Source organism: Macrotis lagotis, chromosome 5 (genome assembly GCF_037893015.1).
Source record: "Macrotis lagotis isolate mMagLag1 chromosome 5, bilby.v1.9.chrom.fasta, whole genome shotgun sequence".
In the NCBI taxonomy this organism is placed as follows: Eukaryota; Metazoa; Chordata; class Mammalia; order Peramelemorphia; family Peramelidae; genus Macrotis; species Macrotis lagotis.
In genome coordinates, this window is record NC_133662.1 from 270962449 (window position 1) to 270982154 (window position 19706).

At 38.6% G+C, this 19706-nt stretch overlaps 1 protein-coding gene across 9 annotated transcripts in view; it reads left to right on the forward strand.

Moving 5' to 3' along the window:
• The window catches only part of LOC141489139 (UDP-glucuronosyltransferase 1A1-like), an 80296-nt gene that overhangs the window by 46123 nt on the left and 14467 nt on the right, over positions 1-19706 (forward strand). Inside the window, exons 1-2 of one of the 9 annotated variants that reach the window (XM_074189855.1) lie at positions 17525-17866; positions 19106-19125. The exons of 2 other annotated variants lie outside the window; for them this stretch is intronic. In XM_074189855.1, coding sequence (XP_074045956.1) covers positions 17612-17866; positions 19106-19125 — 275 coding nt within the window. In that variant the 5' untranslated portion in view covers positions 17525-17611. Of the gene's footprint in view, positions 1-13753; positions 14771-17523; positions 18464-19105; positions 19126-19706 lie in introns of those variants that run through there. 6 more of the 9 variants (XM_074189854.1, XM_074189845.1, XM_074189851.1 and 3 more) reach the window with 6 other exon arrangements.

The following is a 19706-nucleotide window of genomic DNA, read 5'->3' on the forward strand; positions in this document are numbered from 1 at the left end:
GAGAGAGCTGTGGAGCAGAGAAAAACCTCCTGAAGTAGGTAAGATGTGAACTGATACCTGAAGGGTGCCAAGAAGACCAAGGCTCCAACGGTGGGCGCAGGATCATCCATAAAAGACAGTGGTACATGACTGAGTGGTACATGAAAACTGATGTGGAATCTGCTTCATTCAAAAAGGGATGTGATGGTCATTATTCCCATGCAATCATCTCTTTGACTTCTTGGACAAACTTTTTCCAAATATCATTTCTTTCATGGTTCTTTCATCTACTTCAGAAAAGTCCATTGAGAAAAGTTTCTAAATCCGGTGAAAAGTCACAGAGGCTGAGTATCATCAGAAGAGAGGATAGAGAGACAGAGACAGAGAGACAGAGACCGAGACAGAGAGAAAGACAGAGAGACTCAGCAACAGAGACAGACAGAGACAGAGACAGACAGAAACAGAGATAGACAGAGACAGACAGATTCAAGGAGGGAATTCCAATACCAAGTGCACCAGAAAAGTCAAGTCAGACAGGAACAGAAACCATCTCATAAGGGAGTAAGTAAGAAGGCAGCAGGGAGGAAATTATGCAATCTGATGCACATCACTTATTGTAGAAAAATTGGGCAGATAAGGTAGGAGAAGAAATTTGGCTTTGAGAGAGGACAGCCAAGTTCCTGGCAAGTCCTTTTCCTTCTCTTGGCCTCTGGTTACTCTTTAGTAAAATGAAGTGACTTCTAAGTCCCCTTCTACCTCAAATTTTGGAGACTGTAATTCTGATATGAGTGCGATCAAGATAGTGTTATTCTGGGGTGGCTAGGTGGTACAGTGGATAGAGCACGGGCCCTGGAGTCAAGAGGACCTGAGTTCAAATGTGACCTCAGACACTCAATAATGACCTAGCTGTGTGGTCTTGGACAAGGCACTTAACCCCATTGCCTTGAAACATCCTAAAAAACAAGACAGTGTTGTTCTGGGGATATTTTTGGTCCAGAGGAGAGGGAGAGATAGAGATATTGATATTTCTTTTAATGGTTAATCTAAGGAAATCAATCACATATGTGAAGAATCCAAAGTTCTATCTCTCTTGCAATTACATTTTATCTCATTAAATATCTCATTTTTTCCATGACCAGAAAAAGACAAGAACAGAGTAATCAAAATGAAACCCTGCAGAGCTTATATAAACCCTGCTCTTTCTTAGGGATCCTGGACTTTGCAGACATGGCACCAGTGCTCCTTTCTTGGTCCAGGGCTGTGGTGAGGCTGGCTTTCTGGGTTGCTTGCTTAGACTTAGCCAAAGGGGGGAAGCTACTGGTGATCCCTATGGATGGAAGCCACTGGCTCAGCATGCGGGAACTCGTTGAGGAGCTCAGCCTGAGAGGCCATGAAAGTATTGTCCTGGCTCCAGAACTATCCATGCAAATCAGAGAAGGACCATTCTACACCTTGAGGACCTTTCCAGTCAATTACAGCGAGGATCTCTTCCAGGAGATGACACACAATAGTTTCCCTAGATTTTTTGATCCAAAACCTTTTCTGGATCGAGTTTTTGATATCATTGCCATAACTAGAAAAATGTCTTCTATGCATTTTAGCTTTTGTATAGACTTAGTCTATAACAAGGAACTGATGAAGTCTCTGAAAGAGGCCAACTATGATGCTATTTTAACTGATCCAGTTAATGCCTGTGGAGCCATTATCACACAGTATTTATCCATTCCAACTGTTTATTTCTTGAGAGGAGTTCCCTGTGGGTTAGATGCTGAAAGCACTCATTGCCCTGACCCACCTTCCTATATCCCCAGAATGGCCACAGAACTCACAGACCAGATGACATTTCTACAGCGTGTAAAGAACATTCTATACTCTTCATTCCATAAGGTGGTGTGCTATATGTTATTTTCACCTTTTACAAGCCTGGCTTCAGAACTTCTTCAGAAAGACATGAGTATGGTGGATATCCTGAGTCATGGATCTGTGTGGCTTATAAGGACAGACTTTGTGATGGATTACCCTAAACCAATCATGCCAAATATGGTCTTCATTGGGGGCATCAACTGTGCAAAGACCAAACCACTCTCTCAGGTTGGTATGTGATCCAGTAACCAAAATTACAGATGCTCCCCAGTGGGCAACTTTGAGCATCTTGTTTTTAAGAGAGGAGAAGACAGTATTCTTAGTGTCCGTAGTGAGATGGTCCAAGGAGGTCCCAGAAAATCCCTATAAACTCTGTGACATTACCTGAATTTAGTAGACCTATAGAGACAAATTAGGGTGAGAAATGGGAATAGTTTGCCTGCAAAAAGATTTTTGCAATGATGCCTTTGTCATTTGGGTGATGTGAAATCAGGAGTCCTGTACTGAATCCAGGATCTGTTTCTATCTAGATGTGTGGCCTTGGGCAAGTGAGTTTACTTTGTGACCTAAGACCCCACCCCCACGCCTGCCAGCACAAGTGATCTCCTTCCATCCTGTCTTCTCCAGTATCAATACTAATCTTCACGATCTCTGGGACTATTGGTTATTTTCCTCTTGCCTACAAACACGTTCACCTTCCCCCTGCTTGACAATATCCTCATCTGATCTATCCATCTAAGCTTGGTGATGAATATCCTGTATCTTTCTGGGGTTTCATGACTGAACTGCTTGAACAGACTATCTACAACACGTCTCCACTTCCTTCCCTCTCACTATTTTCTTTTGAACTGCCCATTTCAAACAAAACTGCCTGCTCCAAAATTATTAATGATCTCATAATTGCCAAATCCAATGGCCTTTTCTCCATCCTCATTCTTCTTGGCCTCTATGGTCTTGGACATCATCAGTTCCCTTCTTCTCCTTCCTAATTTCTTCTTTCAAGGTTTTTGTGACACCATGGTCCTGGTTGAAGATTTCTGACTGCACCTTCTCAGGCTCCTTAGCTGGATCATTGTCCAGTTCATGCCCACTTCCCATGGGTGTCCCATGAGATTCTTTCCTGAGTCCTCTTCTCCTATTCTGAATCCCTTGGTGATCTCCTCATTTCCTATAGTTTCAAATATGTTCTCCCATGCTGTGATTGCCATCTTATTTTCCCAACCTTAACCTCTCTGCTAATCTCTAGCCTCATATGTTTGTCTGTCTATTGGACATATCCAACTGAATGATGTCTTACAGACGTCCTAAACTCAACTTGTTCATAATCTTTGCTTGCAAACCATTCCATCCTGTGCATTTTTCTGTAACTTTCAAGGGCACTGCCATCCTCCCAGTCTCCCAGGTTCATATCTCAGGTGACATCCTTGAATGCTTCATCTCTTTCAATCCTATCCACTTCTCCAATATGACTTATGCCACATCTTATGAATTTTATCTCTGCAATATTTCTCCTCCTAGGTTAATCTACTCTGTAATACCTCTCCCCCTTCTCTCCTCTGACACTGCCATCACCCTGGAAGAAGTCCTCCTCACCTCACTCCTGGATTATTGCTTAAGCCTAATGGTTAGAATCCTTGCCACAAGTCTCTCCCCACTCCAGGTCACCCTTTTCTCCACTGTCAAGCTAATATGCCTCAAAGACAGGTAGGATCATACCACTGCCACAACCCCTCAGACAGGAAAGTCCAGTGGCTCCCTAGTCCAAGATCAAATAAAAGTCTTGTGGTATTCAAAGACCTTTCTGTCTTTTTTATTTGATTGTTATTTTATTTTATTTTTCCAATTACATGATATGGAAGCTTTTCAGTATTCATCCACTTGTATATTTTTAAGCTGTACATTTTCTTCCACCCTCTCCCCCCGCCACCACAGGGATGAATAGTCTAGTAAACTTTCTACATGTGTATTTCTGTTTAACATGTTTACATATTAGTCATTTGTGTATGAGGAACTAGGACTAAAGGAAAAGAAAGAAAACCATGGGATAGAAAGGAAAGACATAAGAGAAACTTTAAAACTGAGCATAGTGCCCATTCAGATTCTGTGCTTTTTTTGTTTTTGTTTTTTCCATCTCGATGTGGATGGTTCTGTCCATAACAGGTCTCCAGAGATGTCCTAGCTCTCTGGACTGCTGAGAGGAGCTGCATCCATCGGAGTTGATCAATTTAAAATGTTGTTGGTAATATGTACAATGTTCCCTTAGTTCTGCTGCCTTCATGCAACTTTAGTTCATGTAATTCTTTTCAGGTTACTCTAGAATCCAAACACTCATGGTTTCTTATAAAACAATAATACTCCATAACATTCATATATCAAGACTTGTTCAGTCATTCCTCAATTGCTGAGCATCCCCTCAATTTCCAATTCTTTGCCACTCCAAAAACAGCTGCTACCAATATTTTGGAACATGTGGGATGTTTCCCATTTTTTTATGATTTCTTCTGGGATATAGGTCTATATTGGTACTGCTGGGTTAGCATATGATCAGTGTTATTGCTCTTTGGGCATAGTTCCAGATTACGCTCCAGAATTGCTGGATTAGTTCACAACTCCACTAACAAAGTATTAGTGTCCCAGTCCTCCCACAATCTCTCCAACATTGATCATTTTGCCTTTTTGTTATCTGAATCAATCTAATAGGTACCTCATAGATGTTTTAATTTGTATTTCTCTAATCAATAATCATTTTGAGAATTTTTTCATATGATATATAATAACGTTAATTTCTGCATTTGAAAACTGCCTATTCATATCCTTTGACCATTTATCAATTGAGGAATGACTTGGAACCTCATAAATTTAATTCAATTCTCTATATATTTTAAAAATGAGTCTTTCATCAAAACTATCAGGAAAAAATTGCTTCTCAGCATTTGGTTGTTCTAATCTTGCTAGCATTGGTTTTCCAAGTGCAAAAAATTTTTTAGTTTAATATAGTCAAAATTATCCATTTTGTATTTTATAATTTACTCTATTTCTTGTTTGGTCATAATTTCTCCCCTTTTCATAGTTCTGCAGAAAGTATATATATCTTGATCTTTTAATTGTTCTGTGATATCATATCACCCTTAATGTCTAAATCCTGTACTCATTTTGAACATATTTTGGTATATGGTATGAGATGGCCTAGTTTCTGCCATACTAATTTCCAGTTTTCCCAAGAATTTTTATTAAATAGTGAATTCTTATTCCAGAAGTTAATGCCTTCTGTTTGTCAAACAGTAGAATTCTATACTCATTTACTGTTGTATCTTTTGTCCCGATCCTAATCCACTGGTCCAAACCTCTGCTTCTTAACCAGTACCAGGCCATTTTAATGACCACTACTTTGGAGTGTAGTTTTAGATTTAGTACAGCTAGGCCACCTTTTACATTTTTTCAACAGTTCTTTTGATATTCTTTTTTTTTCTTTTTGCAAGAAAATGGGGTTAAGTGGCTTGCCCAAGGCCATACAGCTAGGTCATTATTAAGTTCCTGAGGCTGGATTTGAACTCAGGTACTCCTGATTTCAGGGCTGGTTCTCTATCCACCCCACCACCTAGCTGACCCCTTTTGATATTCTTGATCTTTTGTTGTTTCAGATGAATTTTTTACTATTTTTCCTAGTTCTGAAAAACAGTGTTTTGGTAGTTTGATTGGTATGGCACTGAATAAGTAATTTAATTTGGATACTTAGCTCAGGCTAACCATGAGTAATTGATGTTTTTCCAATCGAACAGATCAAACGTTGTATGAAAAGTGTTCTATAATTGTGTTCGTAAAGTTTCTGAGTTTGTCTTGGGAGGTAGATTCCCAAGTATTTTATGTTGTCTGCAATTATTTTAAATGGAATTTCTCTTTGTATCTCTTACCCTTGTGCTTTGTTGTTCATATATAGAAATGCTGGTGATTTGTATGGGTTTATTTTGTATCCTGCTACTTTGCTGAAGTTGTTAATTGTTTCAAATAGTATTTTAGATGATTTTCTAGGAATCTCTAAGAATACCATTATATTGTTTGCAAGGAGTGAAAGCTTTACTTCCTCATTGCCAGTTCTAATTCCTTCAATTACTTTTTCTTCTTTTATTGCGAAAGCTAACATTTTTGTTATTGAATAGCATATATTGAATAGTAGGGGTGATAATGGGCATCCTTGTTTCACCCTTTCTTTTATTAGAAATGCTCCTAATTATCCCCATTACATATCATATTTATTGATTGTTTTAGATATTGCTAAATACTTTTAAAGAAAACTCCATTTAGTCCTTTGCTCTCTTGTGTTTTTAATAGGCGGTATTGTATTTTGTCAAAGGCTTTTCCAGTATCTGTTGAGATACTCATATAATTTCTGTTGGCTTTGTTATTTATGTGTTCAATTACATTGAGTGTTATCCTAATATTGAACCATTCCTGTCTACCTAGTATAAATCCTTCCTGATCATGGTATCTTCTCCCAGTAATAATTTCCTGTAATCACTTCACTAAATTTTTAATTAAGATTTTTGCATCGATTTTCATTAGAGAGATTGGTCTATAATTTTCTTTGTATTGCCTCTTTTTTGGTTTAATTATCAGCACAATATTGGTGTCATAAAAGGAATATGACAGAAAGATTTCTTCTCCTATTTTTCAAAAATAGTTTATATAGAATTGAAATTTATTGTTCCTTAAATGTTTGGTAGAAATCACTTGTAAATCCATCTAGACTTGGAGATTTTTTCTTAGGGATTTTATTGATGTTTTCTTCAATTCCTTTTTTCTGAAATGGGGTTATTTAAGTATTTTATTTCCTCTTCTGTTAATCTGATTAGTTTGTAATTTTGTAAGTATTCATCCATTTCACTCAGGTTGCCAAATTTATTGACATGCAGTTAAACAAAATAGATCTGAATTATCTCTTTAATTTTCTCATTGGTGGTGAGATCACCCTTTTCATTTTTGATACCAGTAATTTGTTATACTCAGATTAACCAAGAGTTTATCTATTTTATTGTTTTTTTTCATAAAACCAACTCTTAGTTTTATTTATTATATCAATGGTTTCCTTGTTTCAACTTTATTGAATTTTTTTCAGAATTTCTAATTTGATATTTAATTGGGGATCTTTAATTTTTCTTTTTCTAGTTATTTTAGTTGCATACCCAATTTATTGATTTCCTCTTTTTCTATTTTATTCATTTAAACATATAGAGATATAAAATTTTCCCTAAAATCTGCTTTAGCTGTATCTCATAAATTTTGGTATGATGTCTCATTGTTAGCATTTTCCTGGATGAAACATTTGATTATTTCTATTAATTGTTGTTTGGTCCACTCATTCTTTAAAATTAAGCTATTTAGTTTCCAATTAATTTTTGGTTTATCTTTCCATAGTCCTTTACTACATGTAATTTTTTTTTCCATCATGATCTTAATAAATGTTATTTCAGGCTTTCTACATTTGATTGTAAGATTTTTATGCCCTAGAACACAATCAGTCTTGGTATATAAGTGCCATATATAGCAGAGAAAAAGGTATATTCTTTTCTATTCCCATACAGTTTTCTCCAGAAGTGTACCATATCTAAGGTTTCTAAGCTTTTGTTCACTTTTTTGACTTCCTTCTTGTTTATTTTGTGGTTAGCTTTATCTGAGAGAGGGAGGTTGAGATCCTCCATTATTAAATTTTTGTTGTCCATCTCCATATAATTCATTCAGCTTCTCCTCTATGAATTTGAATGTTATGACACTAGAAGAATGTCTATATATATATATATATATATATGTATATATATATATATGTATATATATATATATATATTTAATGGTGATATAGCTTCATTGTCCATGGTATCTTTTAAGAAGATGTTATTTCTTTCCTTATCCCTTTTATTGAGATCTGTTTTTGATTTTGTTTTGTCTGATTTTTTACTTCCGCTGAAGCATAAAATATTTTGCTCCCACATTTTACCTTTTACCCTGTGTGTATCTCTCTGCTTCAAATGTGTTTCTTGTAAACAACATATTGTAGGATTGTGATTTTAAATTCATTCTATCTTGTCCATTTTATAAGAGAGTTCTACCCATTCACATTTAGTTAAGAGTACTAATTTTGTATGTCCTTCCATACTATCTTTCCACATTTATACTTTTCTCTTTCCTTTCCTCTTATTCCTCCTTACCAATGGTTTGCTCCCTTTCCCCTTTTACCTTTCATTTTACATTTAGCTTTAACTTTATTCTCACTCTTACCTTCTCCTTCCCTTATATCAAGCTCTTCTTCCCCTTTCTTTCCCATTTCGCCCTTCCCTTTAGGGTAGTATAGATTTTTAAACCCAACAGGGAATATATATTATTCATTCTCTGGGACAAATCCATTGCCTAGATTTACTCAGTATTCACCCTCTCCTTTCTTTCCCTCTAATATAATAGATCTCTGTGCCTCTTCATCTGGTACTATTTATCCAGTAATGCCTAGCCTTTTCCTAGTATAGTCCTTCTTTTTATGTCTTTATTGTTTTAACCCTGTCTTGCACCTACAATCCCTTTGTCAAAATATACTCTTTTTATGAGACCTGATAGAAGGCTTGATTGATTGATAAGCAATATTGCCTCATAGTCACTAAGTATCCTTTCCTCATCTGTCTCATTAGAAACAAACTTCTCAAGAATCACAAATAACACACATTAATAACCACTTTATCATTTACCCCCTTACCTTCCATGGACACACAATTCTCAAGAGTCAAAGCATCCTGCAAAATCAAATCATTTCATGAACCATTTATATCCTCCAAGCCCCACTCCCTCCAATTGTAGCCAAAGTGTCAAGCAGAGTAAAATATTTTCATGATGTTTTCATGACCGGTACCTCCTTAATTGAGGTATCTAATAAAGTAAGGTCACTTATGATTAAATTTTGTACAGAGCCTCTAAGTACTCTAAGTACTAGAACACCCTGAAGGTCTCTCTTAAGAGCTTTAGAATAGATTGTAAGGCAAGGGTGACACTGGCACAGGATCACCCAGCATAGGGTGTTCTCATCAGAGAAAGTGATGTATTCTATGAACAAGGCAGAATTTAAGTGGCTCAAAGGAAATGTGAAAAACATAAGTATAGAGTAAACATCCCAGGTGTTCACATGGACCATTTGTGAGTATTCTGGGCTCATATTAGACTGATCAGCCATAGTCAGACATACTTTAACTTGTCTCAAAGTGCTGTCATTTGTGTCTCCTTTGATAAAGAAAGCCAAGAACCAACCAAAGCCATATTCTTTAAGAACAGTCCCATCAACTATATTTAATCATTTAACTATTGAAGAGAATTACAATTTTCAAGAGTTGCCTAAGTGTTATCTTCCCTTGTAGGGAAGTATACAATTTAATGTACTTGACTAACATTTGTTTTCTTTTTTCCTTTCCATTTTCCTTTTTTTTGTGTATCTCTTCAGTCCTGTATTTGAAGCTTGAAATTTCTGCTCAGATCTCTTCTTTTTATCAGAAAATTTTGTAAGGACTTTATTTCATTGAAGACCATCTTTTCTCCTTACGGAATGGAATTAATTTTTCAGGATACTAAATTCTTGGTTGTAATCGAAAATCCTTTGCCCTCTAAAATATCATATTCCAGGTGCTCTGATCCTTTAATTTTTAAGCTGATAAGTCGTGGGTATTTCTGATTGTGTTTCCTTTGCATTTAAATTGTGTCTTTTTGACTGCTTGCAGTATTTTCTCCTTCATTTGAGAATTCTGGAATTTACCTGTGATAATCTTTGGAGTTTTAATCCTAGGATGTCTTTCTGGAATTGTTCTGGTATTCTTTCTCTTTTTGCAAGGCAATGGGTTTAAGTGACTTGCCCAAGGTGACACAACTAGACAATTATTATTAAGTGTCTTAGGCTGGATTTGAACTCACATCCTCCTGACTCCAGGGCCAGTGTCTATTCATTATGCCTATTCGTTAGGTACCCCCAGTACTCTTTCAAGGACAATTTTTTCTTCTTGATCTGGTCTATTAAGGTAGGAGGAACCATAGAGAGATAGAACACTGACCTTAGAGTCTGGAGGATGGGAGTTCGAATCCAGTTCCAGACACTTTACACTTACTAGCTGTGAGATGCTAGGAAAGTCACTTAACCCTAATTATCACACATCCAGGATGAACTCCAGTCATTTTGATTCATATCTGTTCACTGGACCAAGAAAACTCTGGAGGAGAAAGTGAGTTGGTGACTTAGCATAGCACTTCCCACTCACTCAAATCCAATTAGTTCTTGTCATGCCATCAGCTCCCTGATGTCATGATCTTCTTCAACAATGAAGGATAAACATCATCATCAGGAGAGCTTTCCATAATGATTTCTTGAAAGGTATTTTCCAGGCTTTTTTAAATCTAAGTTTTCTAGTAGACAGTTTAATTCCTGGATCTATTTTCCAAGTCATTGCTTTTCCTAATATGTACTTAACCTTTTCTTCAATTTTTTCAGCCATTTGATTTTGGTTGATGGGATCATTAGAGTCATTAGTTTCTCTTTTTCTAATTCTACTTTTTTAGAGATTTATTCCCTTCCATTAGATTTTGAATTTTCTTTTATACTGGGTTAATTTTACTTTTCAGTAAGTTGTTTTACTTTTCCATTTGGTTAATTTTTGCTGAGTTGCACTCCCTTGCCAGTTGGGTCATTTGACTCTTAGATGACTTGTATTCCTTTTCTAGTTGGTTGATTTGGCTTTTAGATGAGTTGCATCGCTGTTTCTAGTTGGTCAATTGTCTTGTTTTCTGAATTATATTCTTTTTCCGGGTGGTTATTTTTATTTTTAAAGGAGTTAATTTCTTTGGTCAATTTTTCATAATTTTCCTGCATGGCATTCATTTCTTTTTTTCTATTTTTATTCTTCTCTTCTTTGGATTTTAAAATCTTTTTAAGTTCTATGAGGTTTTGGATTTTAATCCAATTCATGACCTCTTTTGAGGTTTCCCATGTAGGTAATTTGTCACGATTTTCTTCTTCTGAGATGGCATTTTTATCATCTCTATCTGAATAGTGACTTTCTATGGTTAGCTCTTTTTCTGTTCATTTTGATTGTAGAGGTCTGTTCTCATGGTATAGGGAGTATAATCTTGAGCTTTTTGTGCCTGGGCTGGGGTCTGATCTCTGGAATATCAACTGCCAAGATCTTACCTACACAGGCCATATGGTCCTAAGAAGAGGTTTGTTTCCTCCTATAGGTCTAGGCTCTGCCAATGCAATGGTTTATTCCCAACCCAGTCCTGTCTTCTGTCCATGTTCCAAAGGCTCAAACTTGGTTTGAGAATGCTGACTCGCTACTGGGAATTGGGTTGCACTCTGACTAGAAACTTCCTTCTGGCTTTCCCGTTCTCCTGCCCAGCTGGACTTTACTTCCCCTTTTTCCCCCAAAGAGACAGACCTTTTTCAGAAGACCTTCCATGATGTCAAAGGTAAAACTTGTTTTGATCTTTTTTTGGTAGAATCTGTAGCTTTAATGCCTGGGTAGAGACTTCACTTAACATTGTGAAGGGAAAAGCTCTGACGGCACGCTAGTTTCATGCCACCATTTTGTCGATGCCCCAGAAGTCTCATTCAAAGATCTTTCTAACCTGTTACCTCCCCTCTCCTTTCCAGGCTTCTTATACCTTATACCTTTACCTGTGTGCACCTCTCCAGAGATAACTGCCTCCCTACTCTTCCGCCAACAAGATGCCCTGTCTCTTATCTCCCCCCATGCCAGAAGGGCCCTCCCTCTCATTCTGTGGCACCAATGCAGTTGTTCTGAGCTCAGGCTGGAAGGATCAGTATGGAGCCAAGGAGGGAAGCCATTGGGTATAGGCAGGAACAGGACTTGGGCATGATTAGCAACTCTACCACTAATTCACCCCCACATTATATTACCTTCCTTTCCTCTTCTGTGAAATGAGACCAAAGGACTCAGTGATCTCCTGATCTCCAGCCAAGCTTCACCCAATTCTGAAGACCTGTGATCTTAAGTCAGATGGTCATGGGCAGTTGGATTTGCCTGACCTCATACTTAGAAAGAGAGTAGTGAAATTGTAATTTTAAGCTTGGGATTTCCATCTCTTTTCTGAGCTTAGACTAAGAGTAAGATCCAGTTTAGTTTTTAAATAATGGTATCAATCATCCCTGATAGTGCAGGTACACAGGGTCTTTCTTTGGTTCTGCCTTCACATCTACCATTCATGAATCTAAATCACGCTGACTTCCTTCCTCACAAAAGTGGGCGTAAAGGAACCACTAGGATAATAATAAAAGCTCATACCACAGACCATTTTATATCCATTATTTCCTTGGATCTTCCAATGCTTTATTGAGTTAGGTGGGATAATCATCTCTGTGTGCACATAAGGATACTGAGGCTGAGGTGAATGAAATGGTGTGCCCCAGTTAGTTGGTCCAGTCTTGTCCTCTGGACTCCAACCAAGTGTACCATGCCCAGCCTTGGGCTGGATGAGATGTGAAAGATAATGGCTTCATATTGTGGTTAGAGGGAAATAATTAACCAATGAACTTCTTATCATTCCATGACCTTCATGAAACTGTCTTTTTTTTTCATCAGTACACAATATTTCTTTGGGGTGGGGACACCCTTCCCCTAAAGTTGGTAATTCCCCCTTCTTTCTTAGCCTTCCATAAAAGTAATGGGCACTGAGTCATGAAGTGATAGGTACTGTGAGACTCTGGCATACACAGAAAGGGGAAAAATGACTCCTGAACTTTTAAAAGCAGAAACTTGATTGGGTGACAATGTGAAAATAATGAGAAACCTTTCAGACAACTGCAGTTCATGGATGATAATGAGAGAGAGCTGTGGAGCAGAGAAAAACCTCCTGAAGAAGGTAAGATGTGAACTGATACCCGAAGGGTGCCAGGAAGACCAAGGCTCCAACGGTGGGCGCAGGATCATCGATAAAAGACAGCTGTAATCGACTGAGTGGTACATGAAAACTGATGTGGAATCTGCTTCATTCAAAAAGGGATGTGATGGTCATTATTCCCATGCAATCATCTCTTTGACTTCTTGGACAAACGTTTTCCAAATATCATTTCTTTCATGGTTCTTTCATCTACTTCAGAAAAGTCCATTGAGAAAAGTTTCTAAATCCGGTGAAAAGTCACAGAGGCTGAGTATCATCAGAAGAGAGGATAGAGAGACAGAGACAGAGAGAGACAGAGACCGAGACAGAGAGAAAGACAGAGAGACTCAGCAACAGAGACAGACAGAGACAGAGACAGACAGAAACAAAGATAGACAGAGACAGACAGATTCAAGGAGGGAATTCCAATACCAAGTGCACCAGAAAAGTCAAGTCAGACAGGAACAGAAACCATCTCATAAGGGAGTAAGTAAGAAGGCAGCAGGGAGGAAATTATGCAATCTGATGCACATCACTTATTGTAGAAAAATTGGGCAGATAAGGTAGGAGAAGAAATTTGGCTTTGAGAGAGGACAGCCAAGTTCCTGGCAAGTCCTTTTCCTTTTCTTGGCCTCTGGTTACTCTTTAGTAAAATGAAGTGACTTCTAAGTCCCCTTCTACCTCAAAATTTGGAGACTGTGATTCTGATATGAGTGTGATCAAGATAGTGTTGTTCTGAGGTGGCTAGGTGGTACAGTGGATAGAGCACTGGCCCTGGAGTCAAGAGGACCTGAGTTCAAATGTGACCTCAGACACTCAATAATGACCTAGCTGTGTGGTCTTGGGCAAGGCACTTAATCCCATTGCCTTGCAACATCCTAAAAAACAAGACAGTGTTGTTCTGTGGATGTTTTTGGTCCAGAGGAGAGGAAGAGATAGAGATATTGATATTTCTTTTAATGGTTAATCTAAGGAAATCAATCACATATATGAAGAATCCAAAGTTCCATCTCTCTTCCACTTACATTTTATCTCATTAAATGTCTCATTGTTTCCATGACCAGAAAAAGAGAAGAACAGAGTTTATCAAAATGGAACACAGTAAAGCTTATATAGAACTGGCTCTTTCTTAAGGACCCTGGACTTTGCAGACATGGCACCAGTGCTCCGTTCTTGGTCCAGGGCTGTGGTGAGGCTGGCTTTCTGGGCTGCTTGCCTAGGCTTAGCCAAAGGTGGGAAGCTACTGGTGATCCCTATGGATGGAAGCCACTGGCTCAGCATGCGGGAACTCATTGAGGAGCTCAGCCTGAGAGGCCATGAAAGTATTGTCCTGGCTCCAGAACTGTCCGTGCACATCAGAGAAGGACCATTCTACACCTTGAGGAGCTTTCCAGTCAATTACAGCAAGGACCTCTTCCAGGAGATGATACACAAAAGTTTCCCTAGATTTTTTGATCCAAAACCTTTTCTGGATAGAGTTTTTGATATCATTGCCATATTGAGGAAAATGTCTTCTATGCAGCTTAACTTTTGTATGGACTTAGTCTATAACAAGGAACTGATGAAATCTCTGAAAGAGGTCCACTATGATGCTATTTTAACTGATCCGGTTGTTCCCTGTGGTGCCATTATGGCCCAGTATTTATCCATTCCAAGTGTTTATTTCTTGAGAGGAGTTCCCTGTAGGTTTGATGCTGAAAGCACTCATTGCCCTGACCCACCTTCCTATATCCCTAGAATGACCACAGGACTCACAGACCAGATGACATTTCTACAGCAGGTAAAGAACATTCTATACTCTTCATTCCATAAGGTGGTGTGCCATATGTTTTTTTCACCTTTTACAAGCCTGGCTTCAGAACTTCTTCAGAAAGACATGAGTATGGTGAATATCCTGAGTCATGGATCTGTGTGGCTTATAAGGACAGACTTTGTGATGGATTACCCTAAACCAATCATGCCAAATATGGTCTTCATTGGGGGCATCAACTGTGCAAAGACCAAACCACTCTCTCAGGTTGGTATGTGATCCCGTAACCAATATTACAGATGCTCCCCAGTTGGCAACTTTGAGCATCTTGTTTTTAAGAGAGGAGAAGACAGTATTCTTAGTGTCCATAGTGAGATGACCCAAGGAGGTCCCAGAAAATCATTATAAGCTCTATGACATTTCCTGAACTTATTACACCTATAGAGACAAATTAGAGGTGATGATAAAGATAGGAAAAGTTTACCTGCAAATAGCTTTTTTGCAATGATGTCTTTGTCTTTTGAGTGATATCAAATCAGGAGTCTTAATTGAGTCCATGATCTGCTCTGTCTAGATGTATAACCTTGGGCAAGTGAGTTTCCTTTGCCACGTCAGATCCCTTTGCCTGCACAAGTGATCCCTTTACACCTTGTCTTCTTCAGTACCCCCAATCTCTTACAAATCTTCATTCTCTTCCTGACTCTTGGCTATTTTACTATTGCCAACAAATATGCTCACATCTCCCCCTGCTTCAATATATCCTCATTTGATCTATCTATCTTTGGTGATGATTGGACTGTATCTCTCTGGGGTTTTGTGACTAAACTCCAGAAAAGATCATCCACAACAAAAATTTCCACTTCCCTCTCTTTCACTCTTTTCTTATCACTGACTTTTGATTTCATCTTTCAACCAGAACTGGCCCCTCCAATGTTACCAGTCATCTTATCATTGACAAATCCAATGACCTTTTCTCAGTCCTCATCCTTCTTAACCTCTATGGTCTTTGACTTCACCAGCAGCCTTTTTCTCCTTCCTACTCTCTTCTTCCTACTTTTCATGACACTGCTCTTCTGGTTTCCCCTCCCTACCTGAACTCTTTCTCAGTCTCCTTAGTTTGATCATTTGACTTGTTGGGAAAAACTTTCCAAAAAGCTTTTCCTTGCCAACACCCATCATGCTGCTTTCATCTACTTCTGGAGGGCCATTGAGTAAAGTGCCTCAACCATGTGAAAGGCCACAGAGGCTGGAAGCTCAGCAGAATGGAGAGATCTTTCTGTGTGTGTATAACCTTTGCCCCATGTCACCAGCTCATGAATCTTCTTGACATTTGGCATGTAGGAAAAGTCTTCTCTTTAACCTTTGAACCACATAGTATGGATTTTCATGTGGGATTGATGAATAAGCTTTTTCCAGAACAACAATCATGAGAGTGAAGGCTTTCTCTTCAGTGAGATTGCTGTTGGGTTTTTTTTTTTGATCCTTCAGCCACTTTTCCCCATGTTCAGGAGAGTTGGAGGATTTTGTTCAATTAGGATGTTGCCCCACCAAACCCCAGAGAAAATCATCTCCTTAGAACTATTTCCATCCAGAAGCATGGACAACTCAATTCTATTTAACCAATAAATATGCATCATTTAAACTCCTCATATACACCAGGCATTGCAGAAAAGCACAGGAAACTCAGATTACAATGGGAAGGTCCATTCTCCACAATCAGCATGTAAAAGTTATGGGCAGATCTACAAAGCACCTACTATGTGAAATATACTCTAGAAACAGGAAATGGAATGGCCAAAGGACCATTTTCTCAATGATTTCTCATTTTCATCCAACCACTGTCATCCATTTCTTTAGTCTTTACCACATGCCAGGATCTTTACCAGGGGCTGGGATGCAAATGCAAAAGTACAAAAGAGAAATCATTTCTGCCCTCAAGGAGCTTAAATCCAAGTAAGGAGATGAAGAAGTATGGCCCACATACCCAGAAAAGGAGAGAATGCTCCCACCCAGGCATCCAATAATGGCACTGGACATAATCGGAGGAGAAAGGCAGTCTTGACTTAGGTTCATTGTGTACCATGACCAAAAAGGGTCAGAAAGGCTGTCTGGTCCTCCTCTCTCATTTATAAGTGAAGAAATATAAGTACCAAGGCAATACCTCTCCCCTTCAGCTATCCATGCAGCTAGGAGCTAGGAAGAGGTTTTAGGCAGAGAAAGTGGTCAACAGGTTCTCCTCAGACTTCTCAAGATAAAGAGGAGCAGGGAATTCTCTCCATGGAAGGTGTCCAAATGCCAGGACAGGGCTTAATTATTGGTTCATGTATTCTTTGAGTAAATTACAATTTAGGATCAATGTGCTTCTGACCCTTGAAAAAAATGACTCTGGAAGAAGACAGATTCTATCCAGTCCAGATACTTGATTCTGACAGAGAAAAGCTTTTTGAATTGGCATCATGGGCATCATGTCATTTCATCAGCAAGAATGCTCCGTGTGTGGGACCCATCCTCTAGTGAAAGGGACATGATCTACAAGACCAGCCCTAAAGACTTTCTGTAGGCATTTCCAAGGTTAAGTGACTTACCCTGGGTCACCAAGCTTAAAAAGGCTGAAATAGAATTCAAAGAGAGATCCTCCTGTCTCCCAAATTAGAACATCTGCTGTGCCCCTGACTTTGGAGTTTTATACAAACCACAAGGCAGTGTAACATAGTGGGGGGGGGTATTCTGGATTTGGGGTCAGAGGATCTGGATGTGTCACCTGTGTGACATTGGGCTCCTCACTTCATCTCCCAGTTGTTTCACAAGTAACATGAAAGAGCTGGACTGGATGACCACAGGAAAAGGTCCCTTTCAGCCCCAAATCTGCAGCATGCCCTCCCTATTTAGATAGCTTGCCATGGGAGGTTGCTTAAAATTACCACTCTTTCAAAAGTAAATGCCTTGTTCTCTGTAGTTTACCCTTTCTCAATAAAAACAATCATGGAACTGGGCTAAATTTTAACTTGTCCTACAGATCAATTGGAGGTAAAAAGATTGAGAATCACAAATCAAAGACCTTTGGTCTAGAGACAAACAGCTTGTAGCAAATGGCAGACTGAGGGAGAGATGACTGCTCAATATTCCAGTGCTCCGGGACTCTTTCTTTTGCTGTTCTGCTTGGGGTTAGCAGAAGGGGGGAAGTTGCTGGTGATTCCAGTGGATGGCAGCCACTGGCTCAGCATGCAAGGTGTCCTTCAGGAACTGCAGATCAGAGGACATGAAATTGTGGTGATTGCCCCTGAAGTGACTGCTCTTATCCAAGAAGCTCCATTTTATGACCTCAAAAGGTATCCAGTACCCTTCCAGAAAGAGGATCTGGAGGCCAGCTTTCAGTGGATTAAAAATGATCCCTTTGAGAAGTTAACATTCTGGGAGATGCTTTTCAGAACAATGGAGAGGATGAAAAATAGCTCTGATTTGATTTTTACTGCTTGTTCCCACTTGGTCTACAATACAGAGCTGATGACTTACCTTGAAGACACGAACTTTGATGCTGTCTTCACTAACCCATTTCTTCCTTGTGGCCCAATTATAGCCAAGTACCTCTCTCTACCTGCTCTCTACTTTGTAACTGGAATGCCTTGTAATCTTGACATGGTCAGCACTAGGTGCCCCAACCCATCTTCTTATATCCCAAGAAGTTTCTCTGGCAACACAGATCAAATGACTTTTGGACAGCGCCTGAAAAATATGGGGCTCACTGCAGCCCAAGTATTTCTTTGTGATTTTGTCTATTCTCCATATGAGCATCTTGCTTCTAAACTCTTTAACAAAGAGCTGACCATTGTGGACCTTCTGAGCAATGGATCGATTTGGTTGCTAAAAAATGATTTTGTCAGAGAGTTTCCCAAGCCAGTCATGCCCAACATGGTTTTCATTGGGGGTATAAACTGTGTTTATAAAAAACCACTATCTCAGGTGGGTATTAGAACAAGTAGACTCCCTTTCTTTTGAGCTTCTCAATCAATTAATCAAGTATTTTTTCCAGTGCCAACTATACATCAAGATTTCATGAGGCCCTCAAGATACCAATGCAAAAATGAGAGCGTACCTAACAGATAGAAGAAAATTCAGGTTATGTCTAGAAAAAAACAAAGACAATATAATTTTCAGGGTAGGGATGAGTGGCCCTAAGAATGAACTGGGGGATTCCCAATGAAGTGGAATTTAGATTGTCTTGGGCAGAGAAGTCTGATATGAATAGATGAAGAGAGAAAGAAATCCAGGCTCGGAGGATGGTACAAAAAGATGGAAGCAGAAAACAAGATGTCCTGTGAGGGCCACTATCTGCCAACATAGTATGACATATGTCAATTTGACCTTGAGTAACTTTATTGGATTGTTAGCATTTTCTGTAATAATTCTTCAATACTTGAATCCTGTTTTTTGGTTCTCAAAGTCCTCATATTTAATCTTAATTTTACTTGGCTCTTGCCATAGTCCTGGCAGGTCACCAGGCACAGTTCTTTGTATTTTACACATCAAGTAAACCAAACCTTAGAGAAGAACAGGAATCTCTCCAGGTTCTTACTGGAAAAGAGTGTTGGATTTTGTCAAAAGTTCTTTCAGAGGGGCAGTTAGTGGAACAATGGAGAGAGCACTGACTTTGGAGTTGGGAGGACACTTGAGTTCAAATCCAACCTCAGGCACTCTATATTCATGAGCTGTGTGACTTTGGGCAAGTCACTTAACCCTACTGCCTCACAAAAACCAAAAAAAAATCATTTCAGAAGCTATTTATATAATCACATCGGTTTTATAATTATCATTATCATTATAAAATATCATTATATTAGTAGGGTTAATATTTATAATATTCCTTATGCTGAATGAACATTGCTTTCCTGGTATAATCACAACCTAGTTATAACGTATTATCTCTCTGATAGGTTATAGTGGCCTACTTGCTCATTTTTTTCCATCAATGTTCTTTGGGAGTATTAGTCAATATTTTTCTTTCTCAGCTTTATCTATTAATTATATAATAGAAAGATATTGGAAAGGTGCCTTCTTTTATTCTTATTTCAAACAATTTTGCTGTATTGAAATTAACTTTTCTAGGCATGTTTGATAAATTCACTTTAAAAATTCATAGAATTTTTTTTACCCTCTGGGAGTTCATTTATGTCACTCAATTTCTTTTTCTGCCACTCTGACAATT